The sequence below is a fragment of the Mobula birostris genome, chromosome 10 (genome assembly GCF_030028105.1).
Source record: "Mobula birostris isolate sMobBir1 chromosome 10, sMobBir1.hap1, whole genome shotgun sequence".
NCBI lineage: Eukaryota > Metazoa > Chordata > Chondrichthyes > Myliobatiformes > Myliobatidae > Mobula > Mobula birostris.
Genome location: NC_092379.1, coordinates 146,867,228 through 146,890,479, shown reverse-complemented (window position 1 = coordinate 146,890,479; position 23,252 = coordinate 146,867,228). Strand labels below are relative to the sequence as shown.

Below are 23,252 nucleotides of genomic sequence, written 5' to 3'. Positions count from 1 at the left end.
ACATCGGGAGCACCGGACGCAGTATATCACCCCAGCCGACTCACAGGTGAAGTGTTGCCTCACCTGGAAGGACTGTTTGGAGCCCTGAATGGTGTATCACCCCAGCTGACTCACAGGTGAAGTGTTGCCTGGCCCCCACCGCTTTATTTTCACCATGGATGTCCAGTCCCTATATACTTCCATCCCCCATCAGGAAGGTCTCAAAGCTCTACGCTTCTTTTTGGATTCCAGACCTAATCAGTTCCCCTCTACCACCACTCTGCTCTGTCTAGCGGAATTAGTCCTTACTCTTAATAATTTCTCCTTTGGCTCCTCCCACCTCCTCCAAACTAAAGGTGTAGCTATGGGCACCCGTATGGGTCCTAGCTATGCCTGCCTTTTTGTTGGCTTTGTGGAACAATCTATGTTCCGTGCCTATTCTGGTATCTGTCCCCTGCTTTTCCTTCGCTACATCGACGACTGCATTGGCGCTGCTTCCTGCACGCATGCTGAGCTCGTTGACTTTATTAACTTTGCCTCCAACTTTCACCTTGCCCTCAAGTTTACCTGGTCCATTTCCGACACCTCCCTCCCCTTTCTGGATCTTTCTCTCTCTGTCTCTGGAGACAGCTTATCCACTGATGTCTTCTATAAGCCTACTGACTCTCACAGCTATCTGGACTATTCCTCTTCTCACCCTGTCTCTTGCAAAAACGCCATCCCCTTCTCGCAATTCCTCCGTCTCCGCCGCATCTGCTCTCAGGATGAGGCTTTTCATTCTAGGACGAGGGAGATGTCTTCCTTTTTTAAAGAAAGGGGCTTCCCTTCCTCCACTATCAACTCTGCTCTTAAACGCATCTCCCCCATTTCATGTACATCTGCTCTCACTCCATCCTCCCGCCACCTCACTAGGAATAGGGTTCCCCTGGTCCTCACCTACCACCCCACCAGCCTCCGGGTCCAAAATATTATTCTCCGTAACTTCCGCCACCTCCAGCGGGATCCCACCACTAAGCACATTTTTCCCTCCCCCCCCCCCCTGCATTCCGCAGGGATCGCTCCCTACGCGACTCCCTTGTCCATTCGTCCCCCCCTCCCTCCCCACTGATCTCCCTCCTGGCACTTATCCGTGTAAGTGGAACAAGTGCTACACATGCCCTTACACTTCCTCCCTTACCACCATTCAGGGCCCCAAACAGTCCTTCCAGGTGAGGCAACATTTCACCTGTGAGTCGGCTGGGGTGATATTCTGCGTCCGGTGCTCCCGATGTGGCCTTTTATATATTGGCGAGACCCGACGCAGACTGGGAGATCGTTTTGCTGAACACCTACGCTCTGTCCGCCAGAGAAAGCAGGATCTCCCAGTGGCCACACATTTTAATTCCACATCCCATTCTCATTCTGACATGTCTATCCACGGCCTCCTCTACTGTAAAGATGAAGCCACACTCAGGTTGGAGGAACAACACCTTATATTCCGACTGGGTAGCCTCCAACCTGATGGCATGAACATCGACTTCTCTAACTTCCGCTAGTGCCCCACCTCCCCCCTCGTACCCCATCTGTTACTTATTTTTATGCACACATTCTTTCTCTCACTCCCCTTTTTCTCCCTCTGTCCCTCTGAATATACCCCTTGTCCATCCTCTGGGTCCCCCCACCCTTGTCTTTCTTCCCGGACCTCCTGTCCCATGATCCTCTCGTATCCCCTTTTGCCAATCACCTGTCCAGCTCTTGGCTCTATCCCCCCCCCCCCCTCCTGTCTTCTCCTATCATTTTGGATCTCCCCCTCCCCCTCCCACTTTCAAATCCCTTACTCACTCTTCCTTACGTTAGTCCTGACGAAGGGTCTCGGCCTGAAACGTCGACTGTACCTCTTCCTAGAGATGCTGCCTGGCCTGCTGCGTTCACCAGCAACTTTGATGTGTGTTGCTTCATTTTCACTCCCAGTCTTTTCTGATAACTCCAAGCCTGAATGCTTGAAACCGTAGTGAGCAATACAGTTCCGAATTGTCTTACTACTTATTTCTCACCAACTATCAGGGACAAAACACAAACACGTGCAACTGACACTATTTAAAAATTGTTTGCTCTAAGCGTGGTGTAGGGTCTAACAGCTACATGTGCATGCGACTGAAGCTACTTAGAAACAGTTCACCAAGTCTCATATCTCAATTAAGTGGCATAGTGTCCCAAATAAACAAAGAGAATCTCGGCTATATTTCTGATTAGTTGAAGAGTTGTCCCAAATAAGTGGCTGTCCAGATTAGTCAATGGACCAATTAACCAGAACCAACTGTACTTCGTACAAATCACACTATTCTCTCTCCTCAAAAATTAGCATTATTTTAAATCTCTTGATAACATATAATACAAACCATTCTGTACTGCACGTGAAGCAATTATGAGACGTGCCTCAATCTACCTGTAAATAACTGTGCAGGTTCACAGGACTTGTGACAGAAATTACAGCCAAAAGGAGAAGACATCCTAGTTGTGCAACTGTGAGGGCAGGTATGCTGGACTCCAGCGTAGCCTGTAATCACAGAATATACTTCCTACTCTTCAACAAAAACAATCATTTCAATGCAATGAACAAGTCCAAGACTGGTTATCCTTTGGCAAGCGACTATCCTCACATACTGCAGCACTCCTCCACCCTCTATGTGTGGAATAGTCTCCACTTGTCCGAATGAGCGCAGCCTCCAACATTTACAAAAGTAGACACCATCTGCTAGAGGGTCGCCATTTCACAATGTTGATTGACCACAAATCCCTTGTGCACGTGATGGCCAAAATATCAGACCCTTGGTCTGCATGGCAGCAACACCACCTGGCCTACATAGGAGTTCACAACCAATATACAACGTATCCAGGGGAAAAATAACGCCATAGCTGATTGCCTCTCAGAGCCAGCCGTTGAGTCCAGACACACAGGGGCTGACTATGCCAGTCTGGCAGCCAACCAAGCTACTGACCCAGAGGTCCAGGCTTACTGAAAAGCAGTTGTGGGCCTGCCATGATCACCTGGTCAGCCTCTCAACAGAATTCCACTCTCCTCAGTAAATCCAATTCCTTTTCACCTGTTCCGAGCTCCGATCATGGCATACAGCATTGCTGGATTCCTGTTGACCTACATTCAGCCTCTTTGGTTTTAGTCCACCATAGTGCTCACCAACATCCCCTTAGGCACCCTTAGAATGGCCCATTCTGTGTCTTGGAACGAGGAGAAAAGACTTTTATCATAGATGTGAGGGGTAAACTTGAACATATTTTCGTAGATCGTCTTGAACTGGCCCACCAATACTTGGAGGATGCCATTATCATGCCCCTGACGTCACGACATGACCATGAGCATGTTAACACACTTCTGGACAAGCAAAAGGTAGCTGCTGTTCCTCTATCCATGGCACACAGGACCTGAGCCGCACAGTTCAACCAAGCTCTGGACAGGCTCACAATGCCGGTTGTAGTGAATTCTGGGGGCGGGGGGCAATGTAGGGTAACGTAATTAGTGGAAATGTACATAATTCATAACTGACAATGAGTTGGGGTTTCACTTTAAGAGGCTGGTCTGACGTGATGATGTAATTACGTAAAGGATTTTTAGCACGCTTTCGTGTTCAGATTTTGGAGTTCAATAAAATGTGTTACAGTTTTTCTTAAACATAAGATGCCTCACTTTATTTTATTTGTAAAAACCACAACATCATGCTTCCCACTTCCATTAAATGTCAGATTACTTTTGGTACTGGCGTGGCTCAATGGGCTCTCATTACCGAGTCAAAAGATTCAAGATTGTTTCATGTCATTTCTGCTACACAAGTGCAAAGGAGATCAACAGAATTGTCACTCTGAATCAAATGCAGCACAAAAATTGTTCCAGACCATAAAATATAGGTGCAGGACTGGACTATTCAATCCATTAAGACTGCTCTGCCATTCCATCATGGCCGATTTATTGTTCTTCTCAACCCCATTCCCTTGCTTTCTCCCCATAATCTCTAACACCCTGACTAATCAAGAATCTATCAATCTCTGAACATAAGAAATAGGGGCAGGAGTAGACCATCTGGCCCAGCGAGCCTGTGCCGCCATTCAATAAGGTCACGGTTGCTCTGACCTTGGACTCATCTCCACCTACCAGCCTTTTCCCCAAGAAACCTTGATTCCCCTACTATGCAAAAATCTATCCAATCTTATCTTAAATATATTTACTGAGGTACCCTCCACTGCTTCATTGGGCAGAGAATTCCACAGATTCACCACTCTCTGGGAAAAGCAGTTCCTCCTCATCTCCGTCATAAATCTAGTCCCCGAAATCTTGAGGATATATCCCATAGCTCTAGACTCACCTACCAGTCGAAACAACTTTCCTGCCTCTATCTTATCTATCCTTTTCATAATGTTATATATTTCTATAAGATCTCCTCTCATTCTTCTGAATTCCAGCAACTACAGACCCAGGCAACTCAATCTCTCCTCATAGTCTAACCCCCTCATCTCAGGAATCAACCTGGTGAACCTCCTCGGCCCTGCCTCCAAAGCCAGTACATCTTTTCTCAAGTAAGGAGACCAGAACTGCATGCCAAGTGCAGCCTCCCCAGTACCCTGTACAGTTGGAGCATAACCTCCTGATCTTAGATTCAATCCCTCTAGCAATGAAGACCAACATTCCATTTACCTTCTTGATAGGCTGCTGCACCTGCAAACCAGCCTTTTGTGATTCATGCACTCCCAAGTCCCTTTGCAGAGCAGCATGCTGCAATTTTTTAACCATTTAAATAATAATCTGCTCTTTCATTTTTTCCCTTCCAAAATGGATGACCTCGCATTTGCCAACACTGTATTCGATCTGCCAGACCCTTGCCCACTCACTTAACCTACCTATATCTCTCTGCAGATTCTCCGTATCTTCTGCACAAATTCCTTTTCCACTCAATTTAGTATCATCAGCAAAATTAGATACACTACACTTGATCCCCTTTTCCAGATCACTAGCGTATATCGTGAACAGTTGCAGGCCCAGCACTGATCCCTGCGGCCCACTGCTCACCTCTGATTGGCAACCAGAGTAACACCCATGTATCCCAACTCTCTGCCTTCTATTAGTTAACCAATCCTCTATCCATGCTAATACATCACCCCCAAATCTACACATCCTTATCTTATGGAAAGTCTTTTATGCGGCACCTTATCGAACACCTTCTGGAAGGAAGTAAATAATGTCCATCTGTTCCCCTCTATCCACTCGTTATATCCTCAAAGAACTCCAGTAGGTTTATCAAACAGAACCTGCCTTTGCTGAATCCAAGTTCTGTCTGCCTGATGGATCCATTTCTTTCCAGATGCTTATAGCTATGTAAGTAAGACCTTTGTCAGACCTCACTTGGAGTACTGTGTTCAGTTCTGGTCACCTCACTGCAGGAAGGATGTGGATACTATAGAGAGAGATTTACAAGGATGCTGCCTGGATTGGAGGGCATACCTTGTGAGAATAGGTTGAGTGATCTTGGCCTTTTCTCCTTGGAGTAACGATGGATGAGAGGCGAACTGATAGAGGTGTGTAAGATGATGAGGGACATTGATCGAGTGGATAGTCAGAGGCTTTTACCCAGGGCTGACATGGCTAACATGAGGGGGCATAATTTTAAGGTGCTTGGAAATAGGTACCGAGGAGATGTCAGGGGTAAGTTTTTCCACACAGAGCGTGGTGGGTGCGTGGAATGCACTGCCAACGGTGGTGGTGGAAGCAGATACAATAGAGTCTTTTAAGAGCCTTTTAGATAGGTACATAGAGCATAGTAAAATAGAGGGCTATGCACCAGGGAAATTCTAGGCAATTTCTAGAGTAGGTTACATGGCTGGCACAACATTGTGAGCCAAAGGGCCTGTAATGTGCTGTACATTTATATGTTCTGTACCTCCATTTCTTCTTTAATAATAGCTTCAAGCACTTTCCCAACTACAGATGTTAAAACTAACTGGCCTATAGTTACCTGCCCTTTGCCTACATCTTTTTCTGAACAGTGGTGTGACATTCGCCACCTTCCAATCCGCCAGGACCTGCCTAGGGTCCAGAGAATTTTGGTGAATTATCACCAAAACATCTACTATAACTTCTGCCATTTCTTTCAATATGTTGAGATGCATTCCATCAGGAGCGGGAGACTTATCTATCTTCAGGCCCACAAGTTTGCTCTGCACTACCTCTTCAGTGATAGCTATTGCATTGAGGTCCTCACGTCCCATCGCATCAATATCATCTCTCTTTGTAGCTATCGGCTTTAAATATACCCAAAGACTTGGCCCCCACGTCCGTCTGTGCCAATGAATTCTACAGATTCAAAGTCAAAGTATAATTTATTATTAGAGTACATACATGTCACCACATACATATTTTGCAAATCTATAGACCATTGACTGTAAACATCAGGAATTGTTAACTGTAAACAAACTGTGCAAGTGCAGATATAAGTAAACAGCAATAAATAATGAGCATGAAATAACAATATACCAAAGTCTAAAATAAGTGTAGCTGTCCCCTTTTGTTCAAGAGCCTGATGATTCAGGAGTAGTAACTGTTCTTGAACCTGGTGGTGCGAGTCCTGGGGAGCTGAAGGCAGCAGCAAGAAGAGCATGGGCCGGGTGGTGAGGATGTGTGATGACTGATGCCGCTTTCTTATGGCAACATTTCATGTAGATGTGCTCAATAGCTGGGAGGGTTTTACCCGTGATGTACTGGGCTGAATCCACCACCTTTTGTAGAATTTTCTACTCAAAGGCATTGGTGTTTCCATACCAGGATGTAATGCAGCCAGTCAGCACATTTTCCAATACACATCTAATGAAGTTTGCCAAGGTTTTTGATGACATGCCAAACCTCCGCAGACTCTTGAGAAAGTAGAGACACTGTTGTGTTTTCTTGACAATAATATTTATATGATGGGTCCAGGACAGGTCCTCTGAGATAGTGCCACCAAATAAATTAGTTACTGGCCCTCTCCACCTCTGTTCCTCTGATGATTACTGACTCATGGACTTTGGGTTTCCCTTACCTGAAGTCTACAATCAGTTCCCAGCTCTTATTGACACTGACTGAGAGGTTGTTGTTATGACACCACTCAGCCAAATTTTCAATCTCCCTCCTGTATGCTGATTCATCACCACCTTTGATACAGCCCACAACAGTGGGGTCATCAGCAAACTTGTATGTGGTGTTGGAGCTGTACTTAGCCATACAGTCATAGGTGTAAAGCAAGTAGAGCACGAAGCCAAGTACACATTCCTGTGGTGCTCCTGGAGATTGTGGAGGAGATGTTTTTGTCAACCCAAACTGACTGGGGTCTACCAGTGAGAAAATCCAGAATCCAATTGCACAAGTGGGTATTGAGGCCCAGGTCTTGGAGTTTCCTGATTAGTTTTAGGAGATAATGATGTTAAATGCCAAGCTGTAATCGATAAAGAGCATCCTGATGTACGCATCTTTGCTGTCCAGATGTCCCAGGGTTGTGAGAAGAGCCAACAAGATCTGTTGCTTTGGCTGGCAAATTGGAGCGGATCCAAGACACCATTCTTCAACACCAGCTTCTCAAAACACTTAATCACTGTGGATATTAGTGCTACTGGGTAATAGTTACTTGGACAGGTTACCATGTTCTTCTTGGGCACCGGTATGATTGAAGCCTGCTTGAAGCAGGTGGGTACCACACAGTTCCAAAGCAAGAGGTAGAATATATCTGTGAATACACCAGCCAGTTGACCAGCACAGGTCTTCAGTACTCAGTCAGGTACTCCATCCAGACCAGATGCTTTCCTTGGATTCACTCTCTTAAAGGCAGACTCACATCATCTTCAGATACTGAGAACAAAGGATCATCAGGAGACATGGGGATGTGTGATGGTTCCTCCCAGTTCTGGTGGTCAAAGGGAGCATAGAAAGTATTGAGCTCATCTGGAAGTGAAGCTCTGCTGTCCCCAATGTCGCAAGATTTAGCTTTGTAGGTGGTTATGGCATTCAAACCCTGCCACCACTGTTGAGCATCACTCGTTGATTCCAGTCCAGTCAGAATCTCCACTTTGCTTTCTGGAGATTGTACCTACACCTTTTGTAACAGTCTTGATTTCCAGACTTGAATGCCTCTGATCTAACTCTCAGCTGATTCCAGATTCCATAGTTCATCCAGGACTTCTGAATGGGGAAAGCCCTGAACGATTTCATGGAGACACACTCAGCCGTTTTAATAAAATCTATGACAACCCTGGTGTAGTCATAAAGTCAGTAATGACCCTGGTGTAGTCGCCACCCTCTGGTTAAAGAAATTCCTCCTCATCACTGTTCTAAATGGACATTTGTCTATTCTAAGGCTGAGCCCTCTGGTCCAAGGCCTACCCATAATAGAAGACATCCTCTCCATATCCATTCTATCACGGCCTTTCATAAATACATAAGAGAGCTTATGTACATAGATTGATTGTATATCCATAAAGTGACACTAGGTACAGAAGTATATCTGTACATATGTGACTCTGACAGGAAATGATAAAGTAGTGGGATAAAGAAGATGCTGGTTCAAAGCTCCATTTCTCAGCTGTCAGGCACTGAGGGACAGCTGTATGATAGGTGTCATCTTTCAGATAAGTATTAAACTGACATTCCATCTGGTCTCCCAGGTGGCAGAAAAGGTTCCTAGGTACTAATGATTGTTAAATAAATGAGATATACCATTATCTATCTCTGAGATCACTGCCCAGAAACAAATGATAATCCAAGAGATTCCACAGATGCTGATAATCTTGAGCCACACACACAAAATGCTGGAGGAACTCAGTAAGCCAGGCGGCATCGATGGAAATGAATAAACAGTCGATGTTTTGGGTAAAGACCCTGCATCAGGTTTGGAAAGGAAAGAGCAGAAGCCAGAAAAGAGGTTGGGGGAGGGGAAGGAGTACAAACTGGCAGGTGATAGGTGAGACCAGGTGAGGGGGACAGTAGGTGAGTGGGGGACAGGGTTTAAGTGAGAAGCTGGGTGGTAAAAGTAAAAGCACTGAAGAAGAAATCTGATGGGAGATTAGTGGACCATGAAAGAAAGAGGAGGGGGGGAACCAGAGGGCAGTGATGGGCATGTGAAAAGAGGTGAGAGTTAGCTTCTTCCTCCTTCCCTTCCAGTTGAGATGAAGGGTCTCAGCCTGAAATGTTTACTGCTTATTCCCATCTATAGATGCTGCCTGACTTGCTGAGTTCCTCCAACATTTTGTGTGTGTGTGTGCTGCAAAAATAAATGATAATTTACATCAGCATGGGATCTTGCTTTGTGCTGCCTGCTAACCCTTCAGCAGTGGCCATAATTTACCAGCTGCACAGCCAAGAATGTGAAAAGCACGGCAGAAATACAAGTTCTGTTGAGGATTTGGCTCCCTTGTCCCTTTTGCCCAGTGAGAGAGATTTGAATACTGACCAACGTCCAACAATTACAATTCTGTGGAAAGCAGGGCTGATGGGAGCTCTATATAAAACTTATGCAGTCAGATGTTAAAGAAAGCTCCTGCTGAGGAAGCTGTGTCAAGACCCTGCAGCTATAAAGCCAAAGGGAGTGGAAGGAGGGGGCTTTGATGCAGAGTCGAGAGTGTGGGATGAGAATCACATTGTGGGACCCCAATGGCTTTGATGCAGATTTGGATGAGAATCACTATGTGAGAGCTCAAGGGCTTTTGTTGACTGATGAAGAGCCCGTTATAATTATAAAAATAGTAAATGGTATCAGTTAAAATAGTTCAGTTCAAGAGTCCCAATTTCAAACAAGACATTTTAAAAACAAATTACAAGCAACATTATGTCACATGCAGTCTTTCATGAGACAAAGAAGGCACTTACCAAACCGTAATAATTCTTGGTAACAGAGGGTGTCTCAAATCCTTTGAGGGACTTGGGCGAAAGTGGCTTATCTGGAAATGAATAATAATTTTGCTGAGTTATTTGATGATCAGATCACATTGAAGCACCATGAACAACTCTGGACAACACATCAGGTAGATGGGAACTTAGGGATTAAGGAAGCAACATTGCTGATGCTCCCGATCACACTATATATTCTCCAGAAGCATGTAGCAAATCAGTTCTGTTTTGGAAACTCACAGATCTGAAAGGAAATGACAGGCCTGCTTCAGAAACCAACTGAGCAGCAGCACACTGCTAATGAGAAGAGCAGGGTCTCTCATTAGCAAGATGGAAACCCCACATCGATTTGCGTTAGGTCATCAATGATTCATCATATTTGTTAACAATCCAGAAAGTTTGATACATCATATAAACACAAAGGTACAAAACAGTGGAAAGACCAGGAAACTTCACACATGTATGCATGATAATTCTGAAAACATTGCAGTAAATGGAAGCTAATGCAAGAAAACGTAAGGTCGATTAACTGTAGGTCTGAAATGCGATGAACAAAGACCCCCTTCTGAATGATGATAGATAGCAAAAGTGGTAGACTGTGGCCAGTCTCAGAGTTCAATTAAAATTTCAATTTCAGGTACAGAAAATGAACAGCTTCCAGAGCACTGGTCACTATTTCTCCAGAGCTGGAATACAACTGGAGGGACAACCAATTCCTGATTAGACTGCGTCTTATGCATCACAATCAATTCTTAGCCACACTATGCAGAATGTTCAAAGTTCAAAGTAAATTTATTTTTAAGGTACATATATATCATGTACAACCCGAAGATTCAATTCTTGCAGGCATTCACAGTAAACAGAAAAAAGCACAATAGAATCAAAGAAAAACTACACGACAGATAAACAACTAGTGCGTAAATGACAACAAACTGTGCAAATACAGAAAAAGAAATATTAATAATAAATAAATAAGCAATGAACATCGAGAACATGAGTTGTAGAGTCCTTAAAAGTGAGTCCATAGTTGTGAAATCAGTTCAGTATTGAGGTGGGTGAAGTTATCCACTCTGGTTCAAGACCCTGATGGTTGAGGGGTAATAACGGTTTCTGAACCTGGTGGTGAGGGTCCTGAGGCTCCTGTACCTTCTTCCTGATGGTAGCAATGAGAAGAGAGCATGTCTTGGCTGGTGGCCGTATGACCGACGTTTTATCAAGTGTCAATTAAACTTCCCTGCTCTAACTAAAGGTCAGTATCCCATATGTCTCCTTAACCATCTGTGCTACCACCTTCAAGGTCTTTGGACTTACATACCAAGGTACCTGTGTTCCCGGCTGAGACCTTACCACTCGTGGCTTATGTCCTAGCCTCATTCGCACTCCCAAAATGCATCATCTCACTTTATTAGGATTAAACTCCATCCATCATTTTTCAGTGCATTCCACCAACACATCAGTAGCTTAAGACAACCCTCCATCATCATCATCAGGTGCCGTGCCCAGTTTGAGCTTTGACTGCCATGGCCCACACACTCCTGTTTTGGGTCAAGTGGATCAATTCATTGGTATTCATTTCCAGTTCTCTGGCTGCTGTTTCCATCATCATTTGTCCTTGTCTTCCTCTTAATGTGCCAGAATACAAGGAATAAAAAGTAATGAATGTTTTTGGAGCAACTATTTGATCATTGGTTCCATTTACAAATTTATTCTGTAAGCTGAGAAAAACTAGAAGAAAATGAGAATTAAAGATACTGATACAGTGTAGCTGGTTATTTTATGATTAATAGTTATTAATCAGTTTTTCCTTGATCTTGATTGATCATGACATTTTAAGCTTGAATTATAATACAGAAGGTTCAGGTATTAGACCAGATTGTACTGTGTCACCCTCCATATTCACACCATTAACCAACATTAGCCATGGTTGATTAGGAGAAGGTTGTGCAAGCTCCAATGGCGGACAGGTAACACTTAAAGAAATAATGCACTGTTGCAAAATGATAACCTTTATAAAAGTACAAAGTGAAAAGTGATTCAATCCTGTGGCTAACAAGAGAAATTAAAAATCTATTAATTCAAGAGATTTATAAAGTGCAAGGCTTCAGAGAATGAGGAACTCAAAGAAGTAACCATTCATCTAAACCATGAACTAGATAAATTACTCAGCTGCAAAACTGATAAACTCAAAGGACTTGATGATCTGCATGAGATTACAGAAGAGGATATGCTTGCTGTCTTCAGGCAAATTAAGGTGGATGAGTCCCCAGACCCTGACAAGGTGTTCCTTCAAACCTTGTTGGAGGGCAGTGCATAAATTGCAAGGACCCTAGCAGAGGTTTTTTATAAAGTCCTTAGCCACGGGTGAGATGCTGAAGGACTGGAAGATAGCTAATATTGTTCTGTTGACCAAAAAAGATTCTAAGAATAAACTGGGAAATAATAGGTCACTGAGCCTGACATCAGTAGTGGGTAAATTATTGGAAGGTATTCTAAGGGACAGGATATATAAGTATTCAGATAGTCGGGGCTTAATTCTTGTACTAGTTGGCATGTTATGTTGAAGTTATGTAAGATATTGGCGAGGCCCAATTTGGAGTACTGGGTGCAGTTCCAGTCACCTACCTACAGCAAAGATATCAATATGATTGAAAGAGAGCAGATAACGTTTACAAGGATGTTGCTGGGACTTGAGGACCTGAGTTAGAGGGAAAGGTTGAATAGTCCTGCCGAAGGGTCTCGGCCTGAAATATTAGCTGTACTTTTTTTTCCATAGATGCTGCCTGGCCTGCTGAGTTCCTCCAGCGTTTTGTGTGTGTTGCTCGGATTTCCAGCATCTGCAGATGTTCTCTTGTTTAGGACTTTGTTCCCTGGAGCAGAGGAGCAGGGGAGATTTGATAGGGGTGTACAAAAGTATGAAGGGTATAGATAGGGTAAATGCAAGTAAAATGGCTTTTTGCACTGAGTTTCACTGAGACTAGAACTAAGGGTCTTAGGTTAAAGGTAAAAAGTAAAATATTTAAGGGGAACTGCTTCACTCAGGGTGGTGAGAGTATGAAATGAGCTGCTAGTGTAAGTGGTGGATGCGGGTTCGATTTCAAAAATTAAGAGAAGTTTAGATAAATACATGGATGGGAGGGGTATGAAGAAGGATATGAAGGGCTATGGGTCAGATGGAGGCTGATGGGTCTGAGCAGAGTAACAGCTTGGCACAGGGTAGATGGACTGAAAGGCTTATGTCTGTGCTGTAGTACTCTTTGACTCTATTAGCATCCCAGAAGTCTGAAAGTGGTGGCTTGAAAGGTGGTGCATGCTCTGGCTACAATCTTCCAAAGTTCTGGAGATTCAGGATTTGTTGCTGTGGACTAGGGAATATAAAATATGACTGTGCTGTATAAGAGAGGAAATAGGGAATTACCTGATCACTAGCCCAACAAGTACTGGGGTTATCATTAGGAATGTGACAGGCAACTTTCTTACACACGGTGGTCAATATAAGAAACTTGCTGCCAGAAGTAGTTGTTCCGACAGGAACATTAACATCATTGAAGACATTTGAAACAGGTAAGTAGAGGGGTAGCTCAAGCAGAGCGGCCTGTGGAAAGCGGCCAGTGAATGAGTGGGCCAGTGAAGGAGTGGAGCTTTGAGGCTTTGACTTGAGAGAATCTGGCAGTTTTGGCAGTTGGTTTGTGCAATCAAGTCAATCAAAATTTGAATAGATCAGCAGAAAGGCGTGGATTAGACAATCAAGTTTTGAATAGCTCGCACTCAGCAGAGAGCAGCTGATTGGGCAATCAAGGTCAGGTGACCAAGCATTTTGAACAGCTCAAACAGATAAATAGAGGGATAGCTCAAGCGGAGCGGCCAGTGAAGGAGTGGAGCTTTGACTCGAGAGGCTTCGACGAGAAGAGGCGGAGGACAAGCTTGCTCGCAGTTAGTCTTTACAATGCATCCTGAGATGGTGATGTGCCTCTCATGTGAGATGTGGCAGTCTTGGGGGAACGCCCCTCTGCTGCAGAGTCACATCTGCCAGAGGGGCATGCAGCTGGGTGATCTGTAAGACCGTGTAAGGAATCTGGAGCAGCAGCTATATGACCTTCGACTCATAAGGGAGAATGAGGCAGTCATAGATGAGGGCTACAGGGAGGTAGTCACACCTAGGCTGTCGGAAGCAGGTCATTGGGTGACAGTCAGAGGGGGGGAAAGCGAAGGTGAGCAGACAGGTAGTGCAAAGCACCCCTGTAGCCATTCCGCTGAATAATAAGTTTATCGTCCTGGATACTGTTGGCAGGGACAACCGACCAGGTGTGAAGCATTATGACAGACCCCACGCACCCCTCATACAAACTCTTCTCCCTCCTGCCATCTGGCAAAATGCACTGAAGTGTTCCGACTCTCATGACCAGACCATGTAACAGTTTCTCCCCCCAAGCCATCAGGCTCCTCAATACCCAGAGCCTGGACTGACACCAACCTACTGCCCTCTACTGTGCATATTGTCTTGTTATTATTTATTGTAATGCCTGCACTATTTTGTGCACTTTACGCAGTGCTGGGTAAGTCTGATGTCTAGTGTAGTTTTTGTATTGTTCATTCAGCACCATGGTCCTGAAAAACGTTGTCTCGTTTTTACTGTGTACTGTACCAGCAGTTACGGTCGAAATGACAATAAAAAGTGACGACTTGACTTGACTTGATCTTGTACATCTCCATCAAGTCTCCTCTCATCCGTTCCTTAGGTCCAAAGAAAAAGCTCTAGCTTGCTCAACCTTTCTCATAAAGCACATTCTTGAATCCTGATAAATTTCCTCTGTATACTGTTTAAAGTTACCACATTCTTCCTATAACGAGGTGACCAGAACTGAACACAATATTCCAAGTGTGGTTTAAGTAGTTTTATACAGCTTCATTTGCCATCGTGCTGTCTCCTCATTTGCCTGGTCTAAATCTCTTTGCTTTCCCATTCACCTAAGCATCATCTAAATCACCAGCAGAGATTGCTAGCAGTTGTAACTCCACACTGATTCCTGAGATAACACATTGCTTATAGCTTGCTAATCTGATTCTAGGTTCTGTTGGTTCACCAGTCCCCTATCTTTACTGACACAGCATATCTAACACTGTGAGATATTACCTTGTGCAGCAACTTTTCATGTGGTTATTTATCCAAAGTCCTACATCTACTGATGCAGTATCATTCTCCCTGCGTGTTACATTCTCACAGAATTTGAATAAAATTACAAAACAGAACTTCCTTTTAATAAAGCTGTACAGGGCCCTGGTGAGACCACACCTAGAGTATTGTGTGCAGTTTTGGTCTCCAAATTTGAGGAAGGACATTCTTGTTATTGAGGGAGTGCAGCATAGGTTCACAAGGTTAATTCCTGAGATGGTGGGACTGTCATATGTCGAAAGATTGGAGCGACTGGGCTTGTATACTCTGGAATTTAGAAGGATGAGAGGGGATCTTATTGAAACATATAAGATTATTAAGGGATTGGACACGCTGGAGGCAGGAAGCATGTTCCCGCTGATGGGTGAGTCCAGAACCAGAGGCCACAGTTTAAGAATAAGGGGTAGGCCATTTAGAACGGAGTTGAGAAAAAACTTTTTCACCCAGAGAGTGGTGGATATATGGAATGCTCTGCCCCAGAAGGCTGTGTAGGCCAAGTCTCTGGATGTTTTCAAGAAAGAGATGGATAGAGCTCTTAAAGATAGCGGAATCAAAGGTTATGGGGATAAGGCAGGAACTGGATACTGATTGTGGATGATCAGCCATGATCACAATGAATGGTGGTTCTAGCTCAAAGGGCCGAATGGCCTACTCCTGCACCTATTGTCTGTAAAACCTCATTGACTCCAAAAAATCCTATTCTGACTTCCTAAGTGCCTTGTTCCTATGTTGTTAATTATGTATAGCAGATTTTCCCAACAACAGATCAGGTTAACAGCCAACAACTTCCTCCTTATCTCACCGTTTACTGTAACATTTGTGGCTTTTCAATCTGCCAATCTCTTCCCCAAATTGCAGGAATTTTCAGAGTTCACAAGCAATAATCTCTGTAGCCATTTCTCTATAGACCCTAGATTGCAGGTCAGCACATCCAATGCACTGCCTCTTTCAGCCCCACTAACTTAGCTGCAACTCAAATGGCAATGATCACTTTTGATTCTTCCTTGCCTTCTCTGCTTTATTTCTTGACATCTTCTGCAATTTCCTTATCCCATTAATTCCCTTAAACCAAAGGACCAACATTTACTTTTGCTACTCCTTCCCTTTTCTGTCACTTCCTCCCTCTCACTACTTTTTTTTAAGGTTTCCTTTAATGGTTTCCAATATTCTTGTCAGAGACTCAAGAGACCACAAAACCTGGAGCAACACACAAGATACTGGAGGAACTTGGGGTCAGGCAGCAACTGTGGATGAAAGAAAATATTAACATGGACAAAATTTGTGTTAGGACAACTCTCTCTTTTCAAAGACCATCCTTACTGTATTCGCTTTGCCACAGTTGGGTCATCCTAACTCATTTAATAACGATTTTTTTTTAGAATACCTGCACCATTTTTCTATTATATCTTGCTTCTCACTCAGCTTCCCACAGCCCTTCTGTTTGCCCCCTGACTGAACCTGTTTCTACTCCTCCATAAATTTTATGTTCTCTTCATAACTTACTCTCCCACTCACCTAGTATCAGTAATAAACTTAATGTAACATCCTAAGTTACCTGAAAGTCACTAATGTACACTGGCAACAGCTGAGACACAGTACTTTGCTATGAACGTATGAAAACAAAGCATCACCTAAACACAGCAAGGTTGGTATACTTCAATAAGGCCCTTTAACTCAGCACTGAGTTATCCCTGTTGACTGGTTGTATCACGGCCTGGTATGGAAACACCAAAACTATTGAACAGGAAAGCCTACAAAAAGAAGTGGATATGGCCCAGTTCATCATGAATAAAAAACCTTCCCCATCACTGAGCATGTCTACATGGAGCTTTGTCGCAGGAAAGCAGCATCCACCAGCAGGGACCCCCACCACCTAGGTTATGCTCTCTTCTTGCTGCTACCATCAGGAAGGAGGTACAGGAGCCTCAGGACCCACATCACCAGGTTCAGGAACGGTTATTACCCCTCAACCATCAGGCTCTTGAACCAGAGGGAATAACCTCACTCACCCCCAACACTAAACTGTTCCCACAACCTATGGACTCACTGTCAAGGACTCTTCCTCTCATGTTCTTGACGTAATGCTAATTTATTTATTTATTATGTTGTTTGTTTGTTTTTGTATTTGCAATGTTTGTCGTCCTTTGCACGTTGGTTATTTGCCCATCTTGAAGAGTGCAGTCTATCATTGATTCTATTGTGTTTCTTTGTATTTACTGTGAAGGCCCACAAGAAAATGAATCTCAGGGTTGTATATGGTGTCATGTTGTACTTCGATAATAAATTTACTACGCACTTCAAAATACATTGCCACCCACCCCTCACTCACTGCTCTTCTCTGTATGTGACATGTTGAATGTCAGTCTTCCGCAGTCAAACATTGTTGGCAGCAAAGTCTGAGAGAATCAAGTGTTCTAATTCCCAAGTACCAAACCAATGTAAAAAGCATAATTAAACTTTAGGGTGTTGATGAGTATGCTTCAAATGCAGCAGGCTACTGCCTAGTCATTTTAGCTTTACAGCTCTGAAACTGTGCTGTGCTGTGCTAAGTCACCAGGACAGGAAGGGCAAGCAGGGTATGGCAGGCTTATTCATTTACATTGGAAAGTGTAGTGCTGAGCAGGACATGGCTTCCCACTGATGCAGTGATATCAAGGGCAGGATGCAGAAGATGAAATCAGAGCCCAAAGCAGGAAACAAGGAGTGACGTGAGATAGAAAAACACAGAAATTAGGATCAGTAGAAGGGTAAGGACTTAAATGAATAATTTTCAACTGCACAATGTTTACCGTGGGGAATGGCACGGATGCTAAGGAATTCAGGGAAGAAAATGGTCATAAAGGAGGAGGTGATGGCAGATTTAAAGCATATAAAGGTGGACCTTGACCAAGGGTGTCCTAAAACGCTGTGGGAAGTGAGGGACGAAACCAATAGTCATAATTTAGTCATACTTTATTGATCCCGGGGGAAATTGGTTTATTATTGTCATGTACCAAGGTACAGTGAAAGAAAGGATCCTTCATCTCCATTCGACACCCCAAACAGTCCTTTCAAGTGAGGCAACACTTCACCTGCGAGTCCGTCAGGTCATCTACTGTAGCCAGTGCTCCAGGTATGGCCTCCTCTACATCGGTGAAGCCTAACATAGACTGGGGTCCACTTTGTTGAGCACCTTTCCTCCATCCACCATTAACAGGTGAGATTTCCCAGTGACCACTCATTTCAATTCTACTTCCTATTCCCCCCGTTTCTCCATTGTCTCCTCTACTGCAACAGTAAGGCCACTCTCAGGTTGGAGGCTTGACACCTCATATTCCATCTGGGTAGTCTCCAACCTGATGTTATGTACACTGTTTTCTCTAACTCTCAATAATTCTTCCCCCCCCCCCTCAACACACCACTTTGTTTCCATTCCCCATTGTGGCTCTTCTCCAACTCCTTCCTTTCTCCTCACCTGTCCATTCTATCACCTCCCCCTGGTTCCCCTCCTCCTTGTCTCCCATGGTCTACTCACTTCCATCAGATTCCTTCTTCTTCAGCCCTTTACCTTTTCTACCTATCACCTCCCAGATCTACCTGAGAAAAACACTCTCATTACCTACCCTTTCTAAGCCTCTCATAATTTTATAAATCTCCATAAGGTCCCCTCAGCTTCCAATGTTCCACAGATTGCCCAAATTCTTACAGCTATTACTATCTAATGCAGACAACATCCTGGTGAACCTCACTGTACCTTCTCCAAAGGCTCCATGTCCTTCCTGAAATGAGGCAACCATAATTGCACACAATAGTCCAAGTGCAGCCTGAGCAAAGTTTTATACAGCAGCAGAATTATTTCCTGATTCCTATTCAATGCCTGGCTGATGAAATGCAGCATGCTGTTTGCATTCTTGCCACTTTCAGGGTGCTATGGACTTGGACTCCAAGATTCCTCTGTACATCAATGATCCAAAGGTACTACCGCTTACTGTAAACTTTCCCTTTATATCTGACCTTGCAAAGTGCAATACCTCTCATTTGCCAGAATTAAATCTTCACATATTCTATATCCTGCTTCTGCCTTAACCTCGGTTCTACTTTGCTGCTTATCTGTGGTGAGCTTTCATGCTCAGGGTTATCTCTCTAACTCTACCTCAAAGTGATTTGACCAGTGGCCAATCAGGACGTCGGAAGTTTGGAGAGGGGGAAGCTTCAATCAGGCCCACTGCTCGAGGATAAAAGGCAGCAGCAGTTCATGGCAGCATAATGGAGCTTTCACCAGCGGACAATTGGTGTTTGGGATTAATAAGTAAGAGCAAATTAAAGGGAGGCGGGCCAAGTGCAGCGGCCATCGTCTGAGTGTACATAGTGCGGTGATCTTAAAGCTTTAAACTCTTCGGGATTTCAGGAAAGAGAGGCTTCACAGAGAAAGAAAAGCTCAAGGTTTTTCCTTCTCTTCTTTCTATCTGCTCAGTTAGGTAGAGATGCCAGGCAGGATAATGCAATGCTCCTCTTGCGGGATGTGGGAAGGCAGGGAGACCTCCAGTGTCCCTGACCACTATAACTGCATCCACCTGCAGCTCCTAACAAACCGTGTTAAGGAGTTGGGAGCTGGAACTGAGTGAACTGCTAATCATTCAGGAGACTAATTGAGTGATAGTCAGGACATATAGAGAGGTAGTTACACCCAACAGGAAACTGGGTAACAGCCAGGAAGGGGAAGCGGGTTAGGGAGCCAGGGCTGAGTACTCCTGTGGCCATCCCCCTCAACAACAGATAAATCACTTTGGATACTGTCAGGGAGGATGACCGAACAGAGGAAAGTCACAGTGGTCGAGTCTCTGGCACTGAGTCTAGATCTGTGACTCAGAAGGGAAGGGGGAAGAGGAGGCATGCTGTGGTGATAGGGGATTCATTAGTTAGGGGAACAGACAAGGGATTCTGTGGGAAAGAACAAGATTCCAGGATGAAATGTTGCCTTCCAGGTGCCAGGTTCCAGGATATCTCGGATCAAGTCCTTAGCATTCTTAAGTGGGAGGGTGAACAGCCAGAAGTCATGGTTCATGTCGGAACCAATGACATGGGTAAGATGAGTAATGAGGTTCTGCACAGAGTGTTCAGGGAGTTAGGTGCTAAGTTAAAAGGCAGGAGCTCCAGGGTTGTGATCTCAGGATTGCTACCCGCGCCACATACTAGTGAGGCCAGAACTAGGAAGATAATACAGTTTAATAGGAGGCTAAGGAGTTGGTGTAGGAGGGAGGGCATAAGATTTTTGGATCATTGGTCCCTCTTCCAGGGAAAGAAGGTGGTTTGTTAAAGCTGCATGGTGGGGTTTAAACTGGAGTTGCAGGGGAGGACAACCGGAATACCAGAACATTTAGTGGAGAGGTTGTGGAGCCAGATGTTGGTAAAGCCTCAGACAAAGTTAGGAATCAAAAGGTCGAGCATGGGGTGACAAAATCAAAAAGGACAGGTGTTGCATCTGAATGTGCACACTATACGGAACAAGGTCGATGAACTTGCACCATTGGCAGATATGATGTTGTAGGCATCAAGGAATTATAGCTAAAAAGTTATAGCTGGGAGCTTAGTGTCCAAGGATAGACATTGAAAGGATAGGCAGGAATGCAGAGGGCGCAGCATTGCTCTGTTGGTAAAAAAATAAAATCAAATTATTAGAAAGCGGTGACATAGGGTTGGAAGGTGTTGAATCACTTTGGATAGAGCTAAGGAACTGCAAGGGTAAAAAGACCCTGTTGGGAGCTATATACAGATCCCCAAACAGTAGACAGGATGTTGCCTACAAGTTACAACGAGAAACAGAAAATGCATGCCAAAAGGGCAATGTTACAATAGTCATGAGGGATTGCCAGGTTGGTGCTAGATTACAAAAGCCGGAATTTCTAGAGTGCCTTTGGGATGACTTTTTAGAGCAGCCTGTGATTGAGCCCGCCAGAAGATCAACTAATCTGGATTGGGTGTTGTCCAAAAAACCAGAATTGATTAGAGAGCTTAAGGTAAAAGAACACTTAGGGCAAAGTGATCATAATATGATTGAATTCACCCTGAAATTTGAGAAGCAGAAGTTAAAGTCAGAAGTATCAGTATTACTGTGGAATAAAGGCAATTACAGAGACATGAGAGAGGAGTTGGCCAGAATTCACTGAAAAACCACACTGGCAGGGATGAGGGCAGAGCAGCAATGGCTGGAATTTCTGGAAGCAATTCAGAAGGCACAGGATATACACGTTCCACAGAGAAAGAAGTATGATGGAAAGATGACAAAACCGAGGCTAAAAAAGAAGTCAAAGCCAACATACAGGCCAAAGAAAGGGCATATAATAGACCAATGATCAGTGGGAAGTTAGAGGATTGGGAAGTTTTTGAAAAGCAACAGAAGGCAACTGACAAAGCTATTAAGAAGGTAAACAGGAGGAATTCTGCAGATGCTGGAAATTCAAGCAACACACATCAAATTTGCTGGTGAATGCAGCAGGCCAGGCAGCATCTCTAGGAGGAGATACAGTTGACGTTTCAGGCCAAGACCCTTCGTCAGGACTAACTGAAGGAAGAGCTAGTAAGAGATTTGGAAATGTGAGGGGGAGGGGGAGATCCAAAATGATAGGAGAAGACAGGAGGGGGAGGGATGGAGCCAAGAGCTGGACAGGTGATTGGCAAAAGGGATATGAGAGGATCATGGGACAGGAGGCCCAGGGAGAAGGAAAAGGGGGAGGGGGAAAAAAAACTAGAGGATGGGCAAGGGGTATAGTCGGAGGGACAGAGGGAGAAAAAGGAGAGAGAGAAAGAATGTGTGTATATAAATAAATAACGGATGGGGTATGAGGGGGAGGTGGGGCATTAGCGGAAGTTAGAGAAGTCGATGTTCACGCCATCAGGTTGGAGGCAACCCAGACGGAATATAAGGTGTTGTTCCTCCAACCTGAGTGTGGCTTCATCTTTACAGTAGAGGAGGCCGTGGACAGACATATCAGAATGGGAATGGGATGTGGAATTAAAATACATGGCCACTGGGAGATCCTGCTTTCTCTGGCAGACAGAGCATAGGTGTTCAGCAAAACAATCTCCCAGTCTGCGTCGGGTCTCGCCAATATATAGAAGGCCACATCGGAAGCACTGGACGCAGTATATCACCCCAGCCGACTCACAGGTGAAGTGTCGACCCCATCCGTTATTTATTTACATATACACATTCTTTCTCTCTCTCCCCTTTTTCTCCCTCTGTCCCTCTGACTATATCCCTTGCCCATCCTCTGGGTTTTTTTCCCCCTCCCCCTTTCTCCCTGGGCCTCCTGTCCCATGATCCTCTCATATCCCTTTTGCCAATCACCTATCCAGCTCTTGGCTCCATCCCTCCCCCTCCTGTCTTCTCCTATCATTTTGGATCTCCCCCTCCCACTTTCAAATCTCTTACTAGCTCTTCCTTCAGTTAGTCCTGACGAAGGATCTTGGCCTGAAACGTCGACTGTACCTCTTCCTAGAGATGCTGCCTGGCCTGCTGCGTTCACCAACAAATTTGATGTATTAAGAAGGTAAGATGGAATATGAAAGTAAGCTACCCAATAATACTAAAGATACCAAGAGTTTCTTCAGATACATAAAGTGTAAAAGAGAGGAAAGAGTGAATATTAGACCATTGGAAAACGATGCCTGAGAGGTAATAATGGGGGACAATGAACTGAATAAGTATTTTGCATCAGTCTTCGCTGTGGAAGACACGAGCAGTATGGTGGAAGATTCAGGCGTCAGGTGTCATTGGTCTACATCTCAGATTTCTGAAAGAGGTAGCTGAAGAGGTTATGGAGCCATTGATCACCAGATTCTGGAATGGTTACAGAGGACTGACAAATTGCAACTGTCACTCCACTCTTCAAGAAGGCAGAGAAGCAGAAGAAAGGAAATTATACACCAGTTAATCTGACCTCAGTGGTCGGGAAAATGTTGGAGTCGATTATTAAGGATGAGTTCTCAGGGTACTTGGAGGTACATGATAAAATAGGCCCTAGTCAGTATTGTTTCCTCAAAGGAAAATCTTGCCTGACAAATCTGTTAGAATTCTTTGAAGATGTAACAAGCAGTGATCTCATTGATAATCTACCGTATGTTGAAAGGACGAGATAGTGTAGATGTGGAGAGGATGTGTCCTGTGGTGGAGGTATCCAGAACTAGAGGTCACACCTTTTAGAACAGAGGTAAAGAGGAATTACTTCT

The 23,252-nt window shown here is 44.3% G+C and overlaps 1 protein-coding gene across 4 annotated transcripts in view; it reads right to left on the bottom strand.

Annotated features, from left to right (window-relative positions):
• arhgef6 (Rac/Cdc42 guanine nucleotide exchange factor (GEF) 6) overlaps positions 1-23,252 on the bottom strand; it is a 232,536-nt gene that overhangs the window by 84,959 nt on the left and 124,325 nt on the right. For all 4 annotated transcript variants that reach the window (XM_072271069.1, XM_072271071.1, XM_072271070.1 and 1 more), the window contains exon 6: positions 9,854-9,924. In XM_072271069.1, the coding sequence (XP_072127170.1) occupies positions 9,854-9,924 (71 nt within the window). The remainder of the gene's footprint in view (positions 1-9,853; positions 9,925-23,252) is intronic.